General features: G+C 38.2%; 1 protein-coding gene across 1 annotated transcript in view; it reads left to right on the top strand.

The window, feature by feature from the left end:
- The window catches only part of LOC137634990 (dnaJ homolog subfamily C member 2), a 98,701-nt gene that overhangs the window by 60,652 nt on the left and 14,847 nt on the right, over nt 1-23,202 (top strand). Inside the window, exons 7-11 of the mRNA XM_068367591.1 lie at nt 1,030-1,155; nt 12,155-12,242; nt 12,588-12,716; nt 13,280-13,465; nt 21,564-21,736. Coding sequence (XP_068223692.1) covers nt 1,030-1,155; nt 12,155-12,242; nt 12,588-12,716; nt 13,280-13,465; nt 21,564-21,736 — 702 coding nt within the window. The remainder of the gene's footprint in view (nt 1-1,029; nt 1,156-12,154; nt 12,243-12,587; nt 12,717-13,279; nt 13,466-21,563; nt 21,737-23,202) is intronic.

The raw sequence follows: 23,202 nt of genomic DNA on the forward strand, positions 1-23,202 counted from the left end.
ATAATTTTTGGCTAAATTTGTTTGTAGAGATTCAGCAACCACACGTCTATACTGAGGAGATTGAATTGATATGAAGATACTAGGATCAGATACATAGACAACAATCTGTCATTCAATGCTAAGCCCCCTATCCCTGAAATTGTATCCTAAAAAAAATATTGACCCAAGAACATTACCCTGGGGAACACTAGATTTCATTCCTTAGTCTCAATAGTGCCCACTGACAATTTTTCACAGTCAGTTAGTTGAAAATGTGATAATGATCCTTTAAAAAAACTTTACCAACTCTTGTCTGTCTTAGGTTTAAAATCAAGGTTCTCATGAATAACAATTAAAATCTATCGTAAAATATAAACATTTTACAATTTCCATATCAAGAATTACGGGATTTGAGTACAACTCAAGAAATTAGAAGATTATTCCAAGAACCCAGGTCCTTGCAAAATCCAAACTGGGTTTCATTGAGAGGATATTAACAGGTAGGGGAAGTTGTTGAGATATGTTTTGTCTATAAGTTAAAAACAGACTAAGATCTCAAAGATTTTAAGAGAACTATCTCCTATGTAGCTAGCCATGACATACTTGCTGGCACATACACTCACCTATAAAGGAAAAACCTGATATATGAAAAAGTTGATGATGTTACAGTGAAGGTCAAAATGTGGAGAATTTTTCTTTATTAAGCTGACTGCCTTACTGATTAAGCCTTGTAACTTCCTCTGTAGTAATTTTGTTGATAATTGTGAAGATGGTTGGTTATGTATGTAATCAAGTAATTACTGATTTGCATCTCTATGAAAGCTATATTTCTTATATGGTAATGCATGATATTTACTATATTTAGTATCAGATGCATCATTAAGGTACATAGTTATTCAGTTACACTGTAATTGTTTATGAGTTTTTCTACATGCTGTAGGGGGTCCATTTAGACATTGTGATGTAAGCTTTTAAACATTTGTGAAGAAGTGTGAGGGAATGATTTTCATGGCTATTTTTTACATTTTTTTTTCTTTTTTTTTCCACTAGTCGAGAAGAGCGTCGTTGGATAGAAAAACAAAATAAAGCTGAGCGGGCGCGACGTCGAAAAGAAGAAATGTCACGTCTTCGGAAACTAGTTGATAATGCGTATGCTTGTGATCCAAGAATTGCAAGGTAAGGTAGATTTATGCTAGTGTTTTACTCTACAAATTATCTCAACGAATCTCTCTCTCTCTCTCTCTCTCTCTCTCTCTCTCTCTCTCTCTCTCTCTCTCTCTCTCTCTCTCATCATTTATACAAATCGTTATCCAGTTTATTTTTGTTGGGTAAAGATAAATGTGTAACTATGTATATTTAGTAGATATGCTCTGCAACATTTTATTGGATATGCTATCTTAGCTGAACACGGGCAATTTCATAAGTAATACAAGTTTTTTATTCATGTATATTTTATTTCATTAATTTCTATGTCATAATTTTAATAATTATATGTATCTAAATTCACTGTGCAAGCTTTACTTGCTATGTAGGTAATTATGTCCAAGTAATTAAACATGTACTATGTTACTGTCCATAGTGCAGGGAATATTAGATAGCAGAGAAGTAATCGGTACTTTTAATTGCTAAAAGTCTTCAAACATCTCGAGGACATGGGATATTGTGATCCTGAAGAGTGGTAGTGGCCTCAGTGCACTTCATGCAATTCACTTCAGGCATGGCTTCAGGGTCTTTGCAATGGCCCTTTGGGTCTTAGTTGCACCCACTTATTAGCCTAGTACTTTACCTCTGTTCCCACTCCCATCATGCTGTTCAAACACTTTTAACTTATACTCTATATTGCAAGTGGAAGGTTCTTCCCCATTTGCTCCTCATTATTGGCCTCTGTGACCCCCAATCACAGGCCATATAGCCAAGATTCATAAATCCAAACCAATGTGATATTTTGTTGTGGTTCATTTATTTGAGGTAAATCAGTTGTCTCAGTTTTCTGCAGAATACTTAATGTGACCTTAGCACACCAACATTTAGGTCATCAACAAAATAGATGACAGAAGTGCATGAATTCTTAACCTTTTTTATCTCCCCCAGAAAGATTTTGTCTCCATTTTGAAATGATACTGGAAGGTACACTTGCTCACAAACTTAACTGTTAGGAAGTGTGTATGATGGTCTTTAAATATTCCCCAATCCCACGTGTTAGCTAAATTTTTGTCATAAAAACACATTGCTTAGGGAAATAAACTTTAATAATAAAATAAGACCTTGTACTATATTCTACCAGAATTCCTCCAGCTTTGCAGAGGCTCAGCCATGTATACAAGCATCCCTTCTAAGATGCTTGTGATTGATCAGCTCATGAAAAGGAAATTATGTCACACTTCAGCCACATCCAAATAATTACCAGTGCAGAATTGAATTTTAAATGGGATAAACTGCTATAAGATATGCCCAAATGTAACCAAAATTATTTGTAATACAGTTTTAAAATTTGTCAATTTCATAATCACTCTTCAGTTAGTTGTACAGACTGAGACCTGCAATATTGCTTGGGAGCTAACTATGCTATACCGTATAAAGACATGAAGACAATACCTAAGAAAATTTTTGAAAAAGACTAATTAGATACAGTATAAATATTTGTTCCTGACTGGGAAATAAAAACAATTGTCCCTTAAGTAGGCAATATATTTTTATTGTGCATTGGTCATCCATTGAAATAATTTACAGTAATGAGGTACTGCTCAGTCAACTCTTGTTATCTGATTAATTAATTTAGAAAAACAGCTGTATACAAAACTAATTTTTCCCGTAAGAAAACAAGTTTGTCTAATATGGACCCTTAGTTTCCAACTTTTTTTTTATATTTTAACTAAATTAACTCTTACCTGAAATAAATAACTGTATTAACTTCTGTATGCATTATTATATATGATAACCTTTGTTTAAGAATGAAATTAACATCACTTTATCGTTAATTGGGGTAAGCATTTCCTTGCTTAATGTCGAAGAAAGAAAATTAAACAAAAAGACAGCTTTTGATTTTAACTCTCTCTCTCTCTCTCTCTCTCTCTCTCTCTCTCTCTCTCTCTCTCTCTCTCTCTCTCCTCTCTCTCTCACTCTCCTCTCTCTCTCTCTCTCTCTCTCTCTCTCTCTCTCTCTCCTCTCTCTCTCTCATCTCTCCTCTCTCTCTCTCTCTCTCTCCTCTCTCTCTCTCTCTCTCTCTCTCTCTCTCTCTCTCTCTCTCTCTCTCTCCTCTCTCTCTCTCTCTCTCTCTCTCTCTCTCTCCTCTCTCTCTCTCTCTCTCTCTCTCTCTCTCTCTCATCTCTCTCCTCTCTCTCTCTCTCTCTCTCTCTCTCTCTCTCTCTCTCTCTCTCTCTCTCTCTCTCTCTCTCTCTCTCTCTCTCTCTCTCTCTCTCTCTCTCTCTCATATATGCTTCTTATGTCAAAGGATATTTTCATTACATTTCTCTATAACGGTAAACTCCATTATTATTGACGAGTAGTTTCATATCTTTCAACAGCTATTTATCGTGGGATTATTATGGAATAATATAGTCACTTCAATTAATATAAAGTTTTTTCCACACACAAAATCGCAGTGCTTTACCATACTTTATACATTATAGAATACATCTTGTGTCAAAGGAAACAAATTTATATTTTCATAACATTTCTGTACAGCGTAAAGTCCATTATTACTGATGAGTAGTTTTATATCTTTTTATATATTTTTTGTGGAATTATTATGGAGTAAAGTCACTGCAATGAATATAAAGCTCTCTTTTACTCACAAAATCACAGTGCTTTTACCATTATTCAGAGAAAATTATAGAAAACAATTTCTAGAAACTTATTCGATAATTACGTCACATTGAATGGAAAATATATTTTTGGTTGTTTAGAGTGAAATACAATAGAAAATAGAGCAAACTTTTGAAAAATTTATTCTGTACTCTGCAGTAAAACAAATAAACAATGAAATTTAGGTTATTATAGAGTGAGAGAGTAAGTATATCCCAATGGTGACAAATCTAGAGTATTTAGCTTGAGTAGTGGATCCACAGCCTTGTAGTTAAAGGGTTAAAAAGACATTCAATTTTGTCAGCTGACCATTACATTTAGCAAACAGTATAATCTCATTCTAAAAGATCGTGATTTTTAAAAAATAATTAATTGTGCTTTATTAAACCATTTTTGTAGTTTTGTTTTTCAATTTCCGGTGCATTTTAATAATATTAAGCATATATATAACATGCTAGGCAGTTTATCTTAGCAATCCATGTTTGCCAATGGTTATATAAGCGGATGGGCAACCTGATGAAGTAACGAGAATATTGGGTGTCGAGGAAATCTCGATGAAGTCACTGGCAGGAGGTTGACAGATTGGGTTTAAGGCGTTAGACAAGATGTCTTTTCGGCTTCTACTGCTGATGCCCAGCGAATGATTTTATGGAATTAGTATGGACTGGCAGGGGTCGCTTGCTTTAGTTGGATGGGTATTGCTCATCACAAGGAACTGGCTATTCTTTGATGAATCTAGCCAATGAATCTTCTATGGATTTAGTCAGTCTATGAAAAGAGAAAAGGACAGAATAGCCCCTGTCCCAGTCGTAGCGGGGTGTTAAGAATCTCCCGGTTTATAAATACTAAAGAAAAATTGAAAATTGGTAATTGGAATGTTAGAACCATGAATCAGATTGGGAAGTTACAGCAAGAGGAGAATGAATTTATGAACTATAGCTTGGATATCTTGGCCCTAAGTGAAACACGTACAGGGATTGGTAAGGAAATCTAAGACCAAGGCAATAAATATATACATGTATTCATGAAGAACAGATGGAGTTGGAAGAGATTGGGTAGAAATGATGAGGATACCAAGAGCAGAAAAGGTATTAACTGAGCAGAGAGGTGTAAATAGTAGATTGTTATTTGCAAAGTTTAAATCAAAGCATTGCAATATGAGTGTTATAGTTTGCTTTGCACCAACAAATGATGATAAAAGATTTTTATTAGAGGAAGCTGGTACGTATGTAGAACCAAAAAGGAACATTAGTAAAACTAAGGCAATGTTCAATGAAAATGCAGGGAGACACCAAATAAGGGATATGTTAATGAATATTTGTGCTTAGGACAGACAGTAAGTGTTACCCCAGGACATGAAATTAAAAGTTAGATAAGCATGCAATGGAGAGCTTTTGGTAAATAAATGACATTATGAAATGTAAAAATGTCATTTTAAATATTTAACTTAGCCGGTGAATATATAATAGCTGCTGCTCCAGCGGCTCGACAGAAAACACACAAAAACTCGCGAGCGATCGCTATGAAGGTTGCGGGTGTGCCACACCAGCGCCAACTATCGGCCAGATACCGCATATACATGTAAACAGACCCAATTTTTTCTCTGTCGGCCTTAACGACAAGACGTATCAATACTCGCTGTATAACCTGGAGTTTTCTCAACATATTTGGTGAAGTACTTCCTTTTGGTTTGAGCTTTCGCAGTGCAGGTGTTTTATCTTCAACTTAAATCTTGAACTCGTTTTTGGATAGATTTAATTTTTGATGACTTTGGATTGTTTTTTTGGACTTTCTTTGACTTTTAAAATGGCCGACCCTTCCCTTAGTACGGAAGTGTGTTTTAGGCTTTTAGCAATTATCTTATCACGTTATAAATTAATTATAGATTTTCCTCTACTGTATATATTTTATATCTCAACCGTCTTTATTAGGCCTCATCGATTAGCTTTCCATTTATAATAAACATCAAGATAAATTTTAATGATTTGTTTATATGCGACCTTTCCTGAGAGTAGGCGGTACTAACTTGGAAACCGAAGTTAAACAACGTTGAGCCCTTTCAATCGTAAATAACTTTTACAGAGCAAATGATTTAAAACTTATTAAATGAATATTTTTTTAGTAGATATTTTTATGAAACATTTTCTTTGAATAGTCCTTCGTACTGTTTCAAAGATGAACTAACGTTTAGTTTATTTATGCTACGCAGTTTGCGCTCTATCGTTACGATAGAGAGAGAGAGTATCACGGTTTCACTTTGCAGAAAGAGTAAATCGATTCTGACGTTTTGTTCATTCTTCTTTCAAAGCTTAAATGTTTTAAATACTATTTTAAAGGAACTTTTTAATTGAAAAACCTTTCAGTTTTTTCCTTTGGTCAAATAACCTGTTTATTGACGAAAGGTAAGTGGGCTCTTCTCTTCGGTGCGAAATCAAGAGAGAGAGAGAGATAGAGACGGAGAGAGAGAGAGGAGAGAGAACGTTATTCTCGTCCCAAGCGAGTAACGTTGTTCTCGAGTCAGTTTTTTACTCTCGTCCCTAGTCTCTGTAGGGGGAGAAAGGATAAAACGTTTTTAGTTTTTATTCTCGTCCCAAGGCACTGTACGGTGAGAGATTGAAAACGTAGTTTTGAATGAACTAGTGTTTAGTCTCCTTCCCAGCCACTGATCTTTTTATCTTAAAATATGTTTACTGTTTTTTGCTTGTATTAATGTGCTTACATTATACGACTGATTTCGCAATTATAACCTTTTGATGAGGGTAGAATTGCGTGCTTCAGGTAGAAATCAGTTTTATTCATACCTAATGTGAATTGTTAAAAAATTCGATTTCAGTGAAATAAGTGCAAAACAGAAAATCGTAGTGATAGAGTGATAATTGCGCAAAGTGTTATCAGTGTTGCGACCGAGGGTTCGTCTGTTCGTGCCTGTCGTTCGCCTAGTCCGAGACCTCTTGCAAGCTCCCAAGCCCAGGGGAGAAGTAATGTCGTACGACTTATGGGTTCGAGAGGACTTGATCAGCGAACAGACGTTCCCTCTATGGTTTCAGGCGTGTCTCATCAACACCGCCCCTACCATAAGACGAGCGAGACGATTTTCTCCTCGTCATCCGAAGGCTTTTCGCATAAGAAACCGTGGAACAAGGTTTCGAGGCCCTTTAAGCGAAAGTCAGTCCTTTCAGGACAGGTCCAGCGTCTTGGTTTTAACTATTAGGACAGCTCTGACCCTATGCAGTCATCGGAAGACTGCTCGCCGCCTAAACAAAAGCGTAACACAGGCTCCGAGAGTCTTTGTAGGCAAGGTTTTGCAGTCACAGACGTTACCCTCGTCTTTTACCGCAACCATTCCCGTTGATCCTAAATGGGTTGTACGGCAAGACATGCAGAATAAGCTTGCCTCTCTTATGGAGGACTATTCTGCTGAGCAGGTTCACGATGATCCTCGCCGCTTAGCTGATCGAGATCCTGGCCGCCAGCCGCCCAAACGAACCATTGCTCGTCCTGTTGACGTTGACGTTACAAAGTCACGTCAGTCACGTTTTGTAGAGCCTCACTCGATGCAGTCCCGTGTTGACTCTCAGCCGCTTGTGGACGTTCAGCCGCTGCCGCATGCTCTTGTTGACGTTCAGGACGTTCGCCAACCAGCGAAGTTGACTTGTTTTGACGTTGAGCGTCAAGCACCGCAGTCAAGAGTTGTTTTGACTGCTCAGTCTAGGCAGTCAAGGCAGTCTCGAGTTGACGTCGAGTGTCCTCCCGCACCTGTTGGTTGTTGCTTGTCAGTCCTTTAAGCAGTTACATGACATAGCGTCCTTGACTGCTACTGTTGCTCCTTTGCGTGTGGACTCTGCTTGTCAAGCATTGCCACCACGGCAGGTCTCTCCCTTGCTTGAGACTCGGCTATTGTCGGACAAGGTTCCTTCAGATGAGGAAGTTGCTGTTCCCCCTCCTACTGATATTCCCTTGAGGACTCTGTCAGACGGAGAGGAGCCTAAAGCTGCTCAGCCCTCTATGGACTTTAAATAAATCATGCTGATTTTTAAGGATCTTTGTCCGGATCTTTTTGTAACTGCTGCTCCTCGTTCGCCTAAACGTCAGAGTTTACACTAGGCCTAGCTACTTCGAAGCCGTTGTTTTATAAGCTAGTGCTCTCTCGCTCTTCTAAGAGAGCTTTACGTTTGCTAGGCGACTGGTTTATCACCAGGAGGAGTTTGGGGGAGACAGCCTTTGCTTTCCCTACTTTTAAGCTGGCTTATAGAGCGAGAGTCTGATATGACACGGGAGAAGTTCTCGGCTTGGGAGTTCTTGCCTCTGCCCAGATAGACTTCTCAAACCTCATAGACTCTCCCTGGCGCCTGGCCATGAGACGCTCCAAGATTTTATGGTCGACTTCAGAGCTAGACCATCTCCTGTTAGTTTTTTCGAGCGTTTGAAGTTTTGCTGTACAATTATGTCATGCATAAACAAGGCTTTCAGGGATGGCTCCAATGATCTGACAGCCACGTTCTCTGCAGGAACAAGTCCCTCAGGGATGGCTCCAATGATCTGGCAGCCATGTTCACTGCAGGAGTACGTAAGAGCCAAGTGCGCTCAATGTGTTCATTGTCAAGACAAACTTCACGATGAAGTCTACCAGGCTGTCTTGACAGCATTAATGGAAGGCGACTGGATGGTCTCTCTCGACCTTCAGGAGGCATACTTCCACATTCCTATACACCCGGATTCCCAACCGTTTCTGAGGTTTGTTTACAGGAATGTGGGGTACCAGTTTCGAGCCCTGTGCTTTGGCCTCAGTCCTGCTCCTCTCGTGTTTACGAGGCTCATGAGGAATGTGGCAAAATTCCTCCATCTATCGGGGATCCGAGCCTCCCTGTACTTGGACGACTGGCTTCTCAGAGCATCGTCCAGTCTTCGCTGTCTGCAGGATCTACATTGGACGTTGAGTCTGGCCAGGGAGTTGGGACTTTTGGTCAACCTAAAAGTCCCAACTGATCCCATCCCAGATTATTCTATATTTGGGGATGGAGATTCGCAGTCCAGTTTTTTCGGGCTTTTCCATCTGCCACCGAATAGAACAAGCCCTGCTCGAAGTCCAACTAATGCTGAAAAGAAAACGTTTGTTCAGTCAGGAGTTGGAACAGTCTCGTAGGGACTCTCTCATCCCTGGAGCAGTTTGTCTCAGTAGGGAGACTACACCTTCTGCCTCTCCGGTTCCATCTAGCCTCTCACTGGAACTAGGACAAGACGTTAGAGACGGTATCATTCCCAGTCTCCGAACCAGTAAAGGCATGCCTGAAATGGTGGGACAGCAATATCAGTCTGAGAGAGGGACTATCCCTAGCAGTCAAGAACCCAAACCACGTGTTGTTCTCAGACGCGTCGGATTTGGGTTGGGGTGCGACCCTGGACGGTCGGGAATGCTCGGGTCTGTGGACCTCAAGTCAGAAGAGCATGCACATCAACGGCAAGGAGCTATTAGCAGTCCACTTGGCCTTGATGATATTCGTAAGCTTCTTCGAAACTAAGTGGTAGAGGTCAACTCAGACAACACCACAGCTTTGGCGTACATCTCCAAGCAAGTAGGCACACACTCCTTCACGCTGCTCGAGATCGCAAGGGACCTTCTCTTATGGTCAAGAAATCGAGGCATCTCCCTGTTGACGAGATTCATCCATGGGGACTTGAACGTCTTGGCAGACTGTCTCAGTCGGAGGGGTCAGGTGATACCCACGGAATGGACCCTCCACAAGGACGTGGGCAAGAGTCTTTGGGCTACTTGGGGTCAACCCACCATAGACCTCTTTGCCTCCTCGTTGACCATAAGGTTACCAATCTATTGCTCTCCAGTCCTAGATACAGAAGCAATCCACATAGACGCGTTTCTACTGGATTGGTCTCTTCTGGACTTATATGCATTCCCACCATTCAAGATAGTCAACAAGGTACTACAGAAGTTCGCCTCTCACGAAGGGACAAGGTTGACGTTGGTTGCTACCCTCTGGCCCGCGAGAGAGTGGTTCACCGAGGTACTTCAATGGCTGGTAGACTTTCCAAGAAGTCTTCCTCTAAGGGTAGATCTGTTACGTCAGCCCCACGTAAAGAATGTCCATCAAAGCCTCCCCGCTCTTCGTCTGACTTCCTTCAGACTATCGAAAGACTCTCAAGAGCTCGAGGTTTTTCGAAGGAGGCAGCCAGTGCAATTGCAAGAGCGAGGAGAGCTTCTACCATTAGAGTATACCAGTCGAAGTGGGAAGTCTTTCGAGACTGGTGCAAGTCAGCATCTGTGTCCTTGTCCAGTACCTCTGTAGCCCAAATCGCAGATTTTCTTTTACATCTGAGAAAGGTTCGCTCCCTTTCAGCTCCCACGATTAAGGGCTACAGGAGCATGTTGGCTTCGGTCTTTCGACATAGAGGCTTAGATCTTTCCAACAATAAAGATCTCCAAGATCTCCTTAAGTCTTTCGAGACCTCTAAGGAACGTCGTTTGGCAACTCCTGGATGGAACTTAGACGTGGTCCTAAGGTTCCTCATGTCAGACAGGTTTGAGCCATTACATTCAGCCTCCCTGAAGGATCTCACCCTCAAGACACTTTTCCTAGTGTGCTTGGCTTCGGCTAAAAGGGTCAGTGAACTTCATGCCTTCAGTAAGAACATCGACTTTTCTACAGAAAAAGCCACTTGTTCACTTCAACTTGGTTTCCTGGCCAAAAATGAACTGCCTTCTCGTCCTTGGCCTAAATCTTTTGATATTCCTTGCTTATCAGAGATCGTAGGCAACGAACTGGAAAGAGTATTATGTCCTGTTTGAGCTCTTAAATTCTATTTAGCTCGTACTAAGTCATTACGAGGTAAATCTGAGGCATTATGGTGCTCAGTTGAGAAACCATCATTGCCTATGTCAAAGAATGCTTTGTCATATTTTATCAGATTTTTAATACGAGAAGCTCATTCTCACTTGAATGAGAAAGACCGATGTTTGCTTAAGGTTAAGACGCACGAAGTTAGAGCTATAGCAACCTCCGTGGCCTTCAAGCAAAATAAATCTCTGCAAAGTATTATGGACGCGACTTTTTGGAGAAGCAAGTCAGTGTTCGCGTCATTTTACTTAAAAGATGTCCAGACTCTTTACGAGGACTGCTACACACTGGGTCCATTCGTTGCAGCGAGTGCAGTAGTGGGTGAGGGTTCTACCACTACATTACCCTAATTCCAATATCCTTTTTAATCTGTCTCTTGAAATGTTTTTAATATTGTTTTTTGGGTTGTACGGAAGGCTAAGAAGCCTTTCGCATCCTGGTTGATTTGGCGGGTGGTCAAAGTCATTTCTTGAGAGCGCCCAGATTAGGGGTTTGATGAGGTCCTGTTGTATGGGTTGCAGCCCTTAATACTTCAGCTCCTGGGAGTCTTTCAGCATCCTAAGAGGATCGCTGGGCTTCGTGAGGAAGACAGACTAATAAGGCAGAGTAATCGTCTAAGTCAACTTCCTTACCAGGTACCTTTATATATTTGGGTTTTGTTATGATATAACTGTCAAAAACTCTAAGCATATACGCTGTAAACTTAATTAACTCTGGTCTCTACCCACCACCATGGGTGTGAATCAGCTATTATATATTCACCGGCTAAGTTAAATATTTAAAAATGATATTTTAATTATAAAATAAATGTTTGAATATACTTACCCGGTGAATATATAAATTAAAGGCCCCCCCCTTCCTCCCCGATAGAGACCCAGCGGGATGAGAAAAATTGGGTCTGTTTACATGTATATGCGGTATCTGGCCGATAGTTGGCGCTGGTGGGCACACCCGCAACTTTCATAGCGATCGCTCGCGAGTTTTTGTGTGTGTTTTCTGTCGAGCCGCTGGAGCAGCAGCTATTATATATTCACCGGGTAAGTATATTCAAAAATTTATTTTATAATTAAAATATCATGTTTCCCTAAAAAGAGAAGTAATATATTGGATGATCCTACCTATATTAACTTATGTATCAGTAGCTTGGAGCCATTCTAAAAGTTTTTTACAACTTGGCAAGCTATGGAAAGAATGATAATGGGAGTAACACTAAGAGGTACCATTCACTTCCTGAATTTATATTTGTCCATATTATCCAGTATTTTATCAATTATTAACATGCCTCCTTTCATCCATATGAGTGAAATCATTACAATTTTTTTTTATTTTATTGAATGTCAGCATCATTGCCATTCTGAGTTTATGGAAAATGAAATAATTGAGGTGTTGACATTTTCATCCCTTTAGAGTATTAGATGCTTTAGACTTCAATGTCTGTGACTGTAGTTTTATTAGAAAAACAAGAAATATCGTGTTACACATTCCGCTTTTTAGTGCATTTTCTTTTTTGTTTATTTCAGATTTAAGGAAGAAGAAAAAGAAAGAAGATTAGCACAGAAAAAGGCAAAGGCAGATGCTCAAAGACAGAAACAGGAGGAAGAGGAAAGAGTAAGTGGAAAATCTGTTTGAGATTTCATGTACACACACACACTCTCTCTCTCTCTCTCTCTCTCTCTCTCTCTCTCTCTCTCTCTCTCTCTCTCTCTCTCTCTCTCTCTCTCTCTCTCTCTCTCTCTCTTTTTTTTTGTATCCCATTTCTGTAAAGTTTTCTCAGTTGTAACCGTTTCCCTCCTTGACACCCAAAACTCTCCTCCACATGAACATTTCTGCAACTTTTTTACATTGTCTTCCCCATGCTTTTTTTCATCCATTGCACATATTCACCAGGGATATGCTATTGCAATTTTTTCTTACATATTGATATTAGCTTGATACTTATTTGTTTATTTTCAGATACGCAGAGAAGCAGAGGAAGCAGAAAGGAAGAAGAGAGAAGCAGAAGAGGCTGAACTTAAAGCAAAGCAAGATGCTGAGAAAAAGGAGAGAGAGGCACTCAAAAAGGCTTTCAAGAAAGAGAGGAAAGTAGGTAGCTGTTCTGTAGAACACTTTTTCATTGTATTGTTCTCTTTGAAGTTTCTCTAATCAGGGATATTGATTGGAGAATGATTAGAGTAGATTTGGAGATAATCATAAAAATAAATTTTCATGTTCAGCAGTTTTTGTTTATATTACAAATAAAATGTATTCTTATATATATTTAAACATCTAGTATGGGTTGAAAATTCAAGTTCTTTATTCAAACTTACTAAAAGCTGAAGTAATATTTATTCATGTGAGTTGAGCTGCTACAAAAAAAAAGTCTATGTTACTGGTGTTTGTCTTTTATTTACAACCAAAATCATTTTATCGAATGAAATGTTATAAATAATGTTTACAAATTCAGCAGTACAGTATTATATGAAATCCACAATTATCTGTAATTTTTTTTATGTAATTTAATCTTAAGTGAATAGTTAACTACAGCAGGCATTGCAAACAACTGACAAGCTTCAAAAATTATATTAGTGAAAAGCAATTTTTTAAGGTATTTGCACATACAAATAGCATATCTGAATTTATATTATATTTTCACTTTAATTTTACAGACTCTTCGTACCATGTGCAAGGATCATAATTATTACACGACTGACGAAGATGAGAAAGTGCAATTGATGACAGATGTAGAGCTTTTGTGTGAAGCCTTAGAACTTACAAGAATTGAGGAACTCAACAAGGAATTGTCTTCAGCTGGAAAAGACAAGGTTAAAGGAAAGGACGTCTTAATGAAAGGAGTAAGTCCGTTATGGGGAATCAGTTTTTGAGTAGTGCTTCAATGTAATGATTATTCTTTTTGTATGAAAAGTCAAGACATATATTTGTATAGTATGCTACCTGTTTTTAATGATTATTTCATAAAAGAATGAGCCCTCCTGAGCATTCATATTTTTCAGCCTTTGCACAGTCATGTCTTTTACTTTTTGGTAATACTGGTAACTTTTTAACCATATATATTTATGTATGAGCTGGATTTCCTGGTTTTGTTTATAAGCGAAATCTACATCCCTATTAAGAACTGTTTAATCTTTTGCAATAATTAGCTGTACATTAATCAATTCTTACTAACAAATTTTTTTTTTTCATGTGAACTGTAAAATCACTGACATAGATTTGTGTAGGTTAGCAAAAATCCCTCTTGAATTTAAAATCAATTTTTATTACCATCTTTATTATTATTTATATAGAAATTCATATTTTCACTTTTTTTATTGTTTAGAGATTTACAGTACAGTATTGTTGATTGATAAGTCTTACAATGGATTCATTAGAGATAGCCAAGAGTAATATCGTCTTAATTTCTTAGGATGATTGAGGTATATACCACGCTTTATAATTTTCCTCTTGACAATAGAGATTTTTATCATTTCAATAAAACATCCTGGAACTCGTGAGCTATTGATTAGTTATCGAAAAAATTTGAATAACATATAAAAAAAAATAAATATTTTTCCATTAGGTATTTAAGTCCTCTTGTTCTAGTGTAAATATTGATTAAAGCAGCAATTTGCTATATCCTGTTTAAATTCTTTGCACAAGTAATGGGTGTCAGGATTTTGAGGTTGACTACTAATGTTATGGCTTCCTTGTTAATAATGTCTTTTGAATTACAGGTATTGTTTATCATAGCAACAAATGTAGTTCCAGGAGTTTGCAAAAAATGTGGCCCTAGGATCTGCTGTATGCATGACCTTGTGTTAACACCGCATTCCGAGAAACTCGGGCATAAAGAGAGAGGCAAAGCATATTGCAAATTTCAAGTGTAGCCAGGGATGTTTTAATGGGTGTAATGCATTGAATAATTTAATCGTGGAAAAGGGTAGACTAAGTAGCAGGTAGAATTTATTTCTGGGTAGACGGTTACGAAAAAAAAATTAACAACTACCTGAATAAAGTAGACAAATTTAGCCAGCTGGTGCTAGCTTAAGTACTTAATTTTTTAACAACTAAAACCTTACATTTATATGCCTTGTGGTCATTTCTGTGGAGAAGTAAATGGAATATTGTCAATTATAAAGATTGACAATCAAATATCAAGCTTTATAGATGGATTAATTTTATTGTAGAAGGTCATATCATAATCAAAGAAGTAGCCTAGAAAATTTATGTTCAAAGGCTAGAAATTACATGAAAATGACACATGATGAGAATAAGTTCAATAACAATCAGTCAGAGAGGTGGTCGGCTGGCAGCCAGTGTTAACGGGTGGGATTTGCGACCTCTGCTTGGCATTTTGGAAATTCAAATTAGTACATTTTTGTCTGAAAGAATGTCTATAATTTATTTTCCCGAATACATAGTACAGTATATATATATATATATCTGAAGTTGAGAGGTGGTGCTCACCAATGCTTACCCCCCAGATGCTGAAGCCTTGATGAGGATGTGGGGCTTAGGGACTAGCAGTTGGGCTCTAATGAACAATGGGAACTACTTCCCCACTGGACCTCGGTGCCCAACTGTTGATCCAACTAAATTAGTCAGCACTTTCTCTCCGTTCCTTTGATTACTTCTTATTTTCTCCCATCTCTTCCTCTTGGGCATGAACTTGTTGACGACTTTAGCTTGTACGACTTAGGTTTTGACTGCTGCTTTGGATTTGGCGCAGGGTGGGATGGATGTCATGCCATCTCAACCTGTACAAATTTAGACGCCATCACCCTCTGGCAGACCCCATTGGGTGCAGACTAAGTCTGTTAAGAGTCGGGCTCCAATGATCCGGTTTTAAGTCACCCATATTTGCGGGTAATGGGTGACGCTAGGCATTGGAGTCGTCGGTGGGAGGGGCTAACTACCCCCACTGACCAGTGTACGCCCACCTTAAGAGAGGCAGCCCCTCTCTAATAGAGGACTGGTCCCCGCTGAAGCCTCTTCTCGTGTTGGGCCACATGGGATAGGAGGACTGAAATCCTCTGATAAGAGGTGGATAACCCGGCTTGCTTCTACTCCTAAAACTAACCCCTCTGTTGACGACCCGGAAACTCTAAAGGACCATGCTACTTATGTTCAAAAACAAAGTAATTTGGGTGACATGGAGAATTTGCGAATCCTTCACATCACTCAGATCCCCATTGAAACCAATTACGATGTTCTATATAAATTATTTCAATGTTATGGTCACATCAGGGAAATTAGGATGAGGCTTGAAGGTGACAAATGGGATTCATGGATATCATTTGATAACCATGATGAAGCATTCAAAGCTATCAATGATATCATAAATATTAAAATCAGTAATTTGAATATCAAGGGTGCTCTTTGCGATCGGGTACCCAAGAATCTGGATGTATATAGGCCTGCAGATTGGATTGATAAAAGTATAGAGGTAGTTGTACCTTCCCAGAGAAAGCCAAAACCACCAAAGTGGCTTATTGTTCAATCAAAAGGGAGTACTGGAAATTATTTCAAAATATGTAAATTTCTTCAAAAGAAAGTAGGTACTATCGCACCAGGAGATATATCTCGGTTTGGAAAGAACAGTTTCCTAATAAGTGCCAAATCAGAAACTCAATCGGTTATACTTTCCAATTTAAATACAGATAACGAAGACATAAAGCTGGATGTGAAACCCCATCTAAACTTCAGTTATGGAAGGGGAGTAGTTTTTAATAGAGACTTATATGAATTCACAGAAGAGGAGATATTGGCCATGTGTCCTTTAACTGTGTGGAAAGTGCATAAAGTCCCTGGAACGTCAATGATTATCCTGACTTTCCAGGATGCTGATGTGCCTTTCCACATTTACATAGAGAATGAACGAATTAAAGTGCGAACTTTTAAGCAGAAGCCGCTGCAATGTTTTAATTGCTATAGATATGGGCATCCATCTAAAGTTATGTAAGAATGATAAAATGTGTAGTACATGCTCTAATGTTTACCATGGAGACTGTACACTAGAGGCCAATTGTATAAACTGCAATTTGAATCACAAATCTACGGATAGGAACTGCCAGCAATATAAATTAGAAGAGGCTGCTCTCAATAAATCCAGTATTGAACACATAAGTGTGGGGCATGCCAAGAGACTATTGAGTAAATCAGCAAGTTATGCAAAAGTATTGAAATCCTGAGAAAACATGAGGCAGGAGACATCCAGCCCACCTAATACTGCCTCTATTCCCCAGAAAAGAAATTTGCCATTTTCTGATAGAATTCTAGAGGATAAGGCAAGAATATCACGTAAGACCTTTCTCACCTCTAGTAAACCTTTGTCCCCCACTACAAAGGATAATTCTAACCTCTCTCAGGCTATATCTTTGCCTGATTTGATGGAGGTTCCACATGAAACAGAATTATCAGGTGCGCCTGTAGTGGGGAAAGCATCAAAACCTAATAAATCGCCACCTGTCAATAGGAAAAGAGAGAGACCTCCATCTCTCTCACCCCCATCCATTAAAAACACAAAAGTTATGTCATCAAATAGATATGATGTTTTGCCTGTTGATATTTCAGATCAACAGGAAAACTTCTTGAATCAATCAAAAATTCAAGTGGAGGTCCACCATCCCCCACAAGAAATAGGTAACAACAACACTGAAAAGGCTAATATAAAACCTAATTTATCAAGACCCAAACTTAAGAAGCCTACAGAAAATATTGTCAAATCAAAAACTGTCAATGGGAAGACCTCATCAAAGATGTCTTCCAGAAAATAATACATAGTTTTTTCATCCATTTTGCTATGGAATTGTCAGGGTTTGAGGGCCAAATATGAAGAACTTAAGCTCTTAATTCACGAGCATTCCCCCATAATTGTATGTCTCCAGGAGAGCAAGCTTGATGCTAATACCCCTTGTCCTCGCGAATATATTAGTTATAGGACACCTTATGATCACGGAGTAGGGAGCCATGGCGGAAGTCTCATGTACATTCGTCGAGATGTTCCCCAAATACCTATATCTATACATACAACCCTGCAGGCAGTTGTTGTACAAATTGATATAGGGAGAAAATATACAATATGCTCTCTGTACTTACCTCCAAATGATGATATTTTATATGATGATTTAGCAGAGGTCATTCAACAACTCCCTCAACCTTTTCTCTTACTGGGAGATATGAATGGTAGACATCCTTTATGGGGTGATGTTTTGGCCAACACAAGGGGCAATATTATCTCATCAATTGTGGAGAATGAGGATGTGGGACTCTTTAATACAGGAGAGCCCACACACTTCCATGTTCAGACAGGTACTTTGTCATGCATTGACCTTTCAATTGCAAGCTCTAACTGCCTTCTTGATTTTGATTGGAGGACATTAGACGATTGGCATACTAGTGATCATGCACCAATCATTATAAACACCAACAAGGATCCGCCTTTGCAAAGATTGCCACGTTGGAATCTAGACAAGGCAGACTGGGTTAAATTTTGTGAGCTAAGTGAAATCGAAGGGAGAGCAGAACAGTTTGAAAGTGTTGATGATGCCATAGACCTACTGAATGGAACTCTTCATACAGCAGGAGTCAATTCAATTCCCAAAACAACAGGGTTATTCAAACGACGACCAGTCCCGTGGTGGTCTTCAGAACTAACTGCACTCCACAGAGCCACAAGAAGATCTCTAACACGATTGCGTAGACGCAGAACTGATGAGAATTTAATTATGTACAAGAACTGTAGAGCACAGTTCCGTCGTGCCATGAAAGAAGCAAGGCGCCAGTCATGGATGTCTTTTGTTTCCTCCATTAACAGTAGAACACCACCATCTTCTGTGTGGAGGAAAGTAAAAAAGATAGCTGGCAAATTCACCCCCAACCCACCACCAGTGTTGAGGGTGAATGGCCAGTATGTAACTGAAGCAAATGAAGTTAGCAATGCCCTGGCTAATCATTTTTCAAATGTATCTACCAAGTGTGAAGGAGCCCCTGGTCACCAGTATAGGAGCACTGAAGAAAAGAAAATTTTAAATTTTGCAACAAGAAGGGAAGAGTCGTATAATTCTCCTTTCTCTGAAAGAGAATTTGATTCCGCACTTGCTCATTGCAATGATACAGCCCCTGGACCCGATGGAATTCCATATGCAATGATTAAACATGTACATTTTAATACAAAGCTATTTATTTTAAGTATTATTAATAGAATATGGCATGATCATAGTTACCCAAGTGTTTGGGAACTAGCCATTATTTTAGCTTTTTTAAAACCCGGTAAAGACAAGTTTTTAGCAGCAAACTATCGTCCTATTGCATTGACATCTTGTTTATGTAAAATCATGGAGAAGATGGTCAATGCAAGGCTGATATGGTACCTTGAAAAAAAAGGTATTTTATCACCGATTCAATGTGGATTCCGAAAAATGCACTCAACGACTGATGTGTTGATACGACTTGAGTCTTCTATTTGTGAAGCCTTTGCTTCCAAACAGCACCATGTTACAGTATTTTTTGACCTTGAAAAGGCATATGATACCACATGGAGATATGGCATTCTTAAAACCATTCATGAATTGCGATTGAGAGGAGAGCTGCCACTATTTATTCAGGCATTTCTTTCACGTAGAGTTTTTCAAGTGAGAGTGGGGGAAACTCTATCAGAGAGTAAGTGCCAGGAAGGAGTTCCTCAGGGTAGTGTGCTGAGTGTAACCCTTTTTGCACTAGCAATTAATGGGATATCCTCAGCCATTCCCCAGGATGTTCTCTCAACATTATTTGTGGATGATCTCTCAATATCATTTGCTGGCACTAGAATGGCAATGGTTGAGAGAAAAATCCAACTCTCTATTGATAAAATTATCCAGTGGGCTGACATGAATGGATTTAAGTTCTCGACAAGTAAAACTACCGTTGTCCATTTTTGTCGTATCCGGGGAGTACATCCAGACCCGGATATATACATTAAAGGTCAACGGATACCATGTGTATCGGAAACCAAATTTTTAGGTTTGATATTTGACTGTAGACTTACATGGGTTTCTCACCTAAAAGCGCTAAAAGCTAAATGTGTTGAAGCTCTGAATATCTTAAAAGTATTGGCCCATACATCATGGGGGGCAGACCGCAATACTATTTTAAAATTATACAAGGCCTTGATTTTTTCCAAAATTAGTTATGGTTGTGAGGTATATTCCTCAGCCACCCCAAGCCGGTTAAAAATATTAGACTCGATACATCATGCAGGTATTAGATTATCTACTGGAGCTTTTAAAACCTCGCCTATCCCAAGTCTCATTGTTGATGCTGGAGAGTTACCTCTAGACCTTTACCGAATGTCTTCCATTCTTCGGTATTGGTTTAGATTGCAAAGACTCCCTAGCTCTCTAGCCTTTCAGACTGCAAGCCTTGTAAGACACGCATCATACTTTGAGTTGCACCCAAAATCTCCTCAACCTTATGGCTTTCGGGTGAAACGATTTTTAAATAGTCTGGATATAATTAGAAATAAGGTACTTCCATTCAAGGTATCATCAACGCCTCCATGGAAATTACCTGACATATCTTTTTGTAAATACTTTATTGGAGTTAAGAAGAATATGACTGACTTAGAATCCAGGTCTCTTTTTATGGAACATGTCGAAGAACATAGGGGATCGACTTTTATATATACTGATGGCTCCAAATCTGATGCTGGCGTTGGATTTGGAGTACATAGTAATGATTTTAATTGTAGAGGTGCACTTCCTCTAACAGCTTCCATATTTACTGCCGAACTGTATGGCATATTAACCGCTATTGAGAAAATAGCTTTGGAAAAGGAGGGTAATTTTACAATTTTTAGTGATGCAAGGAGTGTTCTTCAAGCTTTAGAAGTTTTTAATTCTAGTAACCCTCTAGTTTTAAAGATTTTAGAATGGCTTTTTATTATTGGACGGAAAGGTATAACTGTTCGATTTTGTTGGGTTCCAGCACATGTAGGTGTGTCTGGGAATGAGAAGGCAGATTTACTGGCGAAGAATGCGGCATCCGAGTTGCTACCAAGGAGGTATCCCATTCCATGTAACGATCTCCTACCTTACATCAAGAAATTGGTTTGTGATAAATGGCAACAGCACTGGGACAGTCAAGATGGCAATAAAATGAGGGAAGTAACAAATATCATATCACCTTGGAGGTATAACATGATTCGCCGAAAATGGGAGACGACTCTTTGTCGTCTCCGTATTGGTCACACACGGTTGACACACGAGTTTCTGCTGAAGGGCCAACACCAACCGTATTGCGAGGACTGCTTAGTACCTTTAACAGTGAGGCATTTGTTGACCGAATGCCCTAATTTTACTAACTTAAGAAATAGATATCTGTTTGAGGCTCGAGGTGAGGATGGCAGGTTTATCCTTGCCAAGATTCTTGGACATGATGTGTCTTACTATGCGAGCGGAATTTTTAGATTTATTTCAGAAGCAGGTCTTCTGAAAACTATTTAACTATTTTAATGACTTCTTAATTTTTATGGTTTTAATCGAATTCTCTTTTAATTTTCATATACAGTAAATGGTATCGGCGTCAATGACCTTAGATGTCAGGATGCCAGAAAACTTTCAATCAATCAATCAATCACCAATGCTTAGTAAATAACCCTGAAATAAGATGATTATGTCCTTATAATCACCAGTTGTGAGGTATAAGTGCCCCTAAATTCCAAACTACCCCGTAATAAAGTTAATGAGGCCATTTCTTGAAAATAAACCGACAGCTGATTCCTCAAAAGATGAAATGTTCGGGGTGAAGTCAAAACTACTTTTTTTGTAACATAATTCAAGTATAAGTATTACTGTACCCCACTATGAATAGAATACTTGTTGAGTATCGGTACTTAATTCACTTTCAAGAGTTGCTTCATCTCATAATACTACAGTACTTGTTTTTTTGTGTAACCTTAAATTATTATTTTGCTAGGTAGATGAAGTGAAAAATCGCATTAAACGAGAAAGAGAGCAAGGTGCTGCAGCAGCAACTAAAGGTGGAAGTGGCTCTGGAGTGGATGGTGCTTCCAATAAACCTTGGAACCAGGAGGATTTACAACTTCTTATCAAGGCTGTGAATCTCTTTCCAGCTGGAACAACCAAAAGGTTTGCAAATTCTGCTTGTTTTTCAGGATGAGTTCCTGGCTAATATTTATTATTTCTATAAACCTCCCCTGATATTCACATTGTTTCTCTCTCTCTCGAAGCTAGGTAAATGTTGACATATACTCTAGCACTGAAAATTTTCCAGCTTTATTTTCTTGTAATAGCCCTGTCCTTTTAGTGAAGTACTGTATTAGGATTATACGACAGTGTATGGTAACAATTGCACTAGGGGATGTCATGTCTCCTTTGCCATTCAGTTCTCTTTTCAATAGGTTTATTACTGAGCAGGAGCACAACAGCCCATCTCTCACTGACAAATATACATGACAACTTAATAGGTAACACTTGTAAACTATTCAATGATAAGCCCTTTGCAAAATGATTCTCATAATAAAAATTAAAAGAAATTCATACATACGTTATGTTTAAGAAATATTTGATATGTAATAAGTAATTCTGATGAAAAACATAAATTTTCATTACCGTATGCTTGAATAATTTTCTAATAGAAGAATTCTCATTTAAATGAAGAAAAATAGGGAAATTAGAATTCATATGGAATTTATGATAATTAGTAACTTCATTAATTGTTAATGAAAAAATCTGCATTGTTTTTAAAGAAAGCTTATTAAAATTGGTATCACATGATGATATGAAATATGTTCAGTTTTAAAAACACCTCACAACAAACAGGATATGTAATTTTCTTTCAAGTTCGGTTAGCTCATTCTTACGTTTGGCTATTATATAACGTAGATTATATGTAAATTTTACTTGATATGACTTATACTATTAATAAATGATTTAGCAAAATAGTAATAGCAAAAGAAAATAATAACCAGTATACAATAACTATAAGTTTTAATGTAAGTATTTACAATATTCTGCAAGGTCTACAGAATACTCACAGCACACCAAACTAAATACAGTAATAATTTACTGTACTTGAAAATCTAATTATGTAGGTCTTAGTTTACAAGTTTTCTTACGGTGATGGACAGATGACGTCGGAACTCATCTTCGCGATTTGAAGGATTGTCCAAGTCATAATTGCAGATATAAATGATGATAAACAAGAACAATAGTTTCTGATGATATTCGATCTTCCTAGGTTTCCTTATCTTCTTCAAAATATTACCGTATATTCTTGTGTGAAGGGCGAACCCCAAAATTTCCTTTAGAAAAAGCGTTTTTATCATATACAGTACTGCATGTCATGGGCGAATGGCAATTTCAATGCCAGCCTAATGTTACTACACTTTAATTATAAATATTTTACTACAATTATTATAATCTTTATAATAACATCATTACTAAAAGCTCTTAGTATGATATTTATAATTTTCATTTGTAAATGCGTTCGTTCGGATTGGCAATGAAACGTAAACAAAACAAAGTTTTCTGCTTAATGGTGTGTTTTTAGGGAAACATGATACAAAATCGCTCTTATTTCATTTATTTTGAAT

The sequence above is a fragment of the Palaemon carinicauda genome, chromosome 45 (genome assembly GCF_036898095.1).
Source record: "Palaemon carinicauda isolate YSFRI2023 chromosome 45, ASM3689809v2, whole genome shotgun sequence".
Classification (NCBI taxonomy): domain Eukaryota; kingdom Metazoa; phylum Arthropoda; class Malacostraca; order Decapoda; family Palaemonidae; genus Palaemon; species Palaemon carinicauda.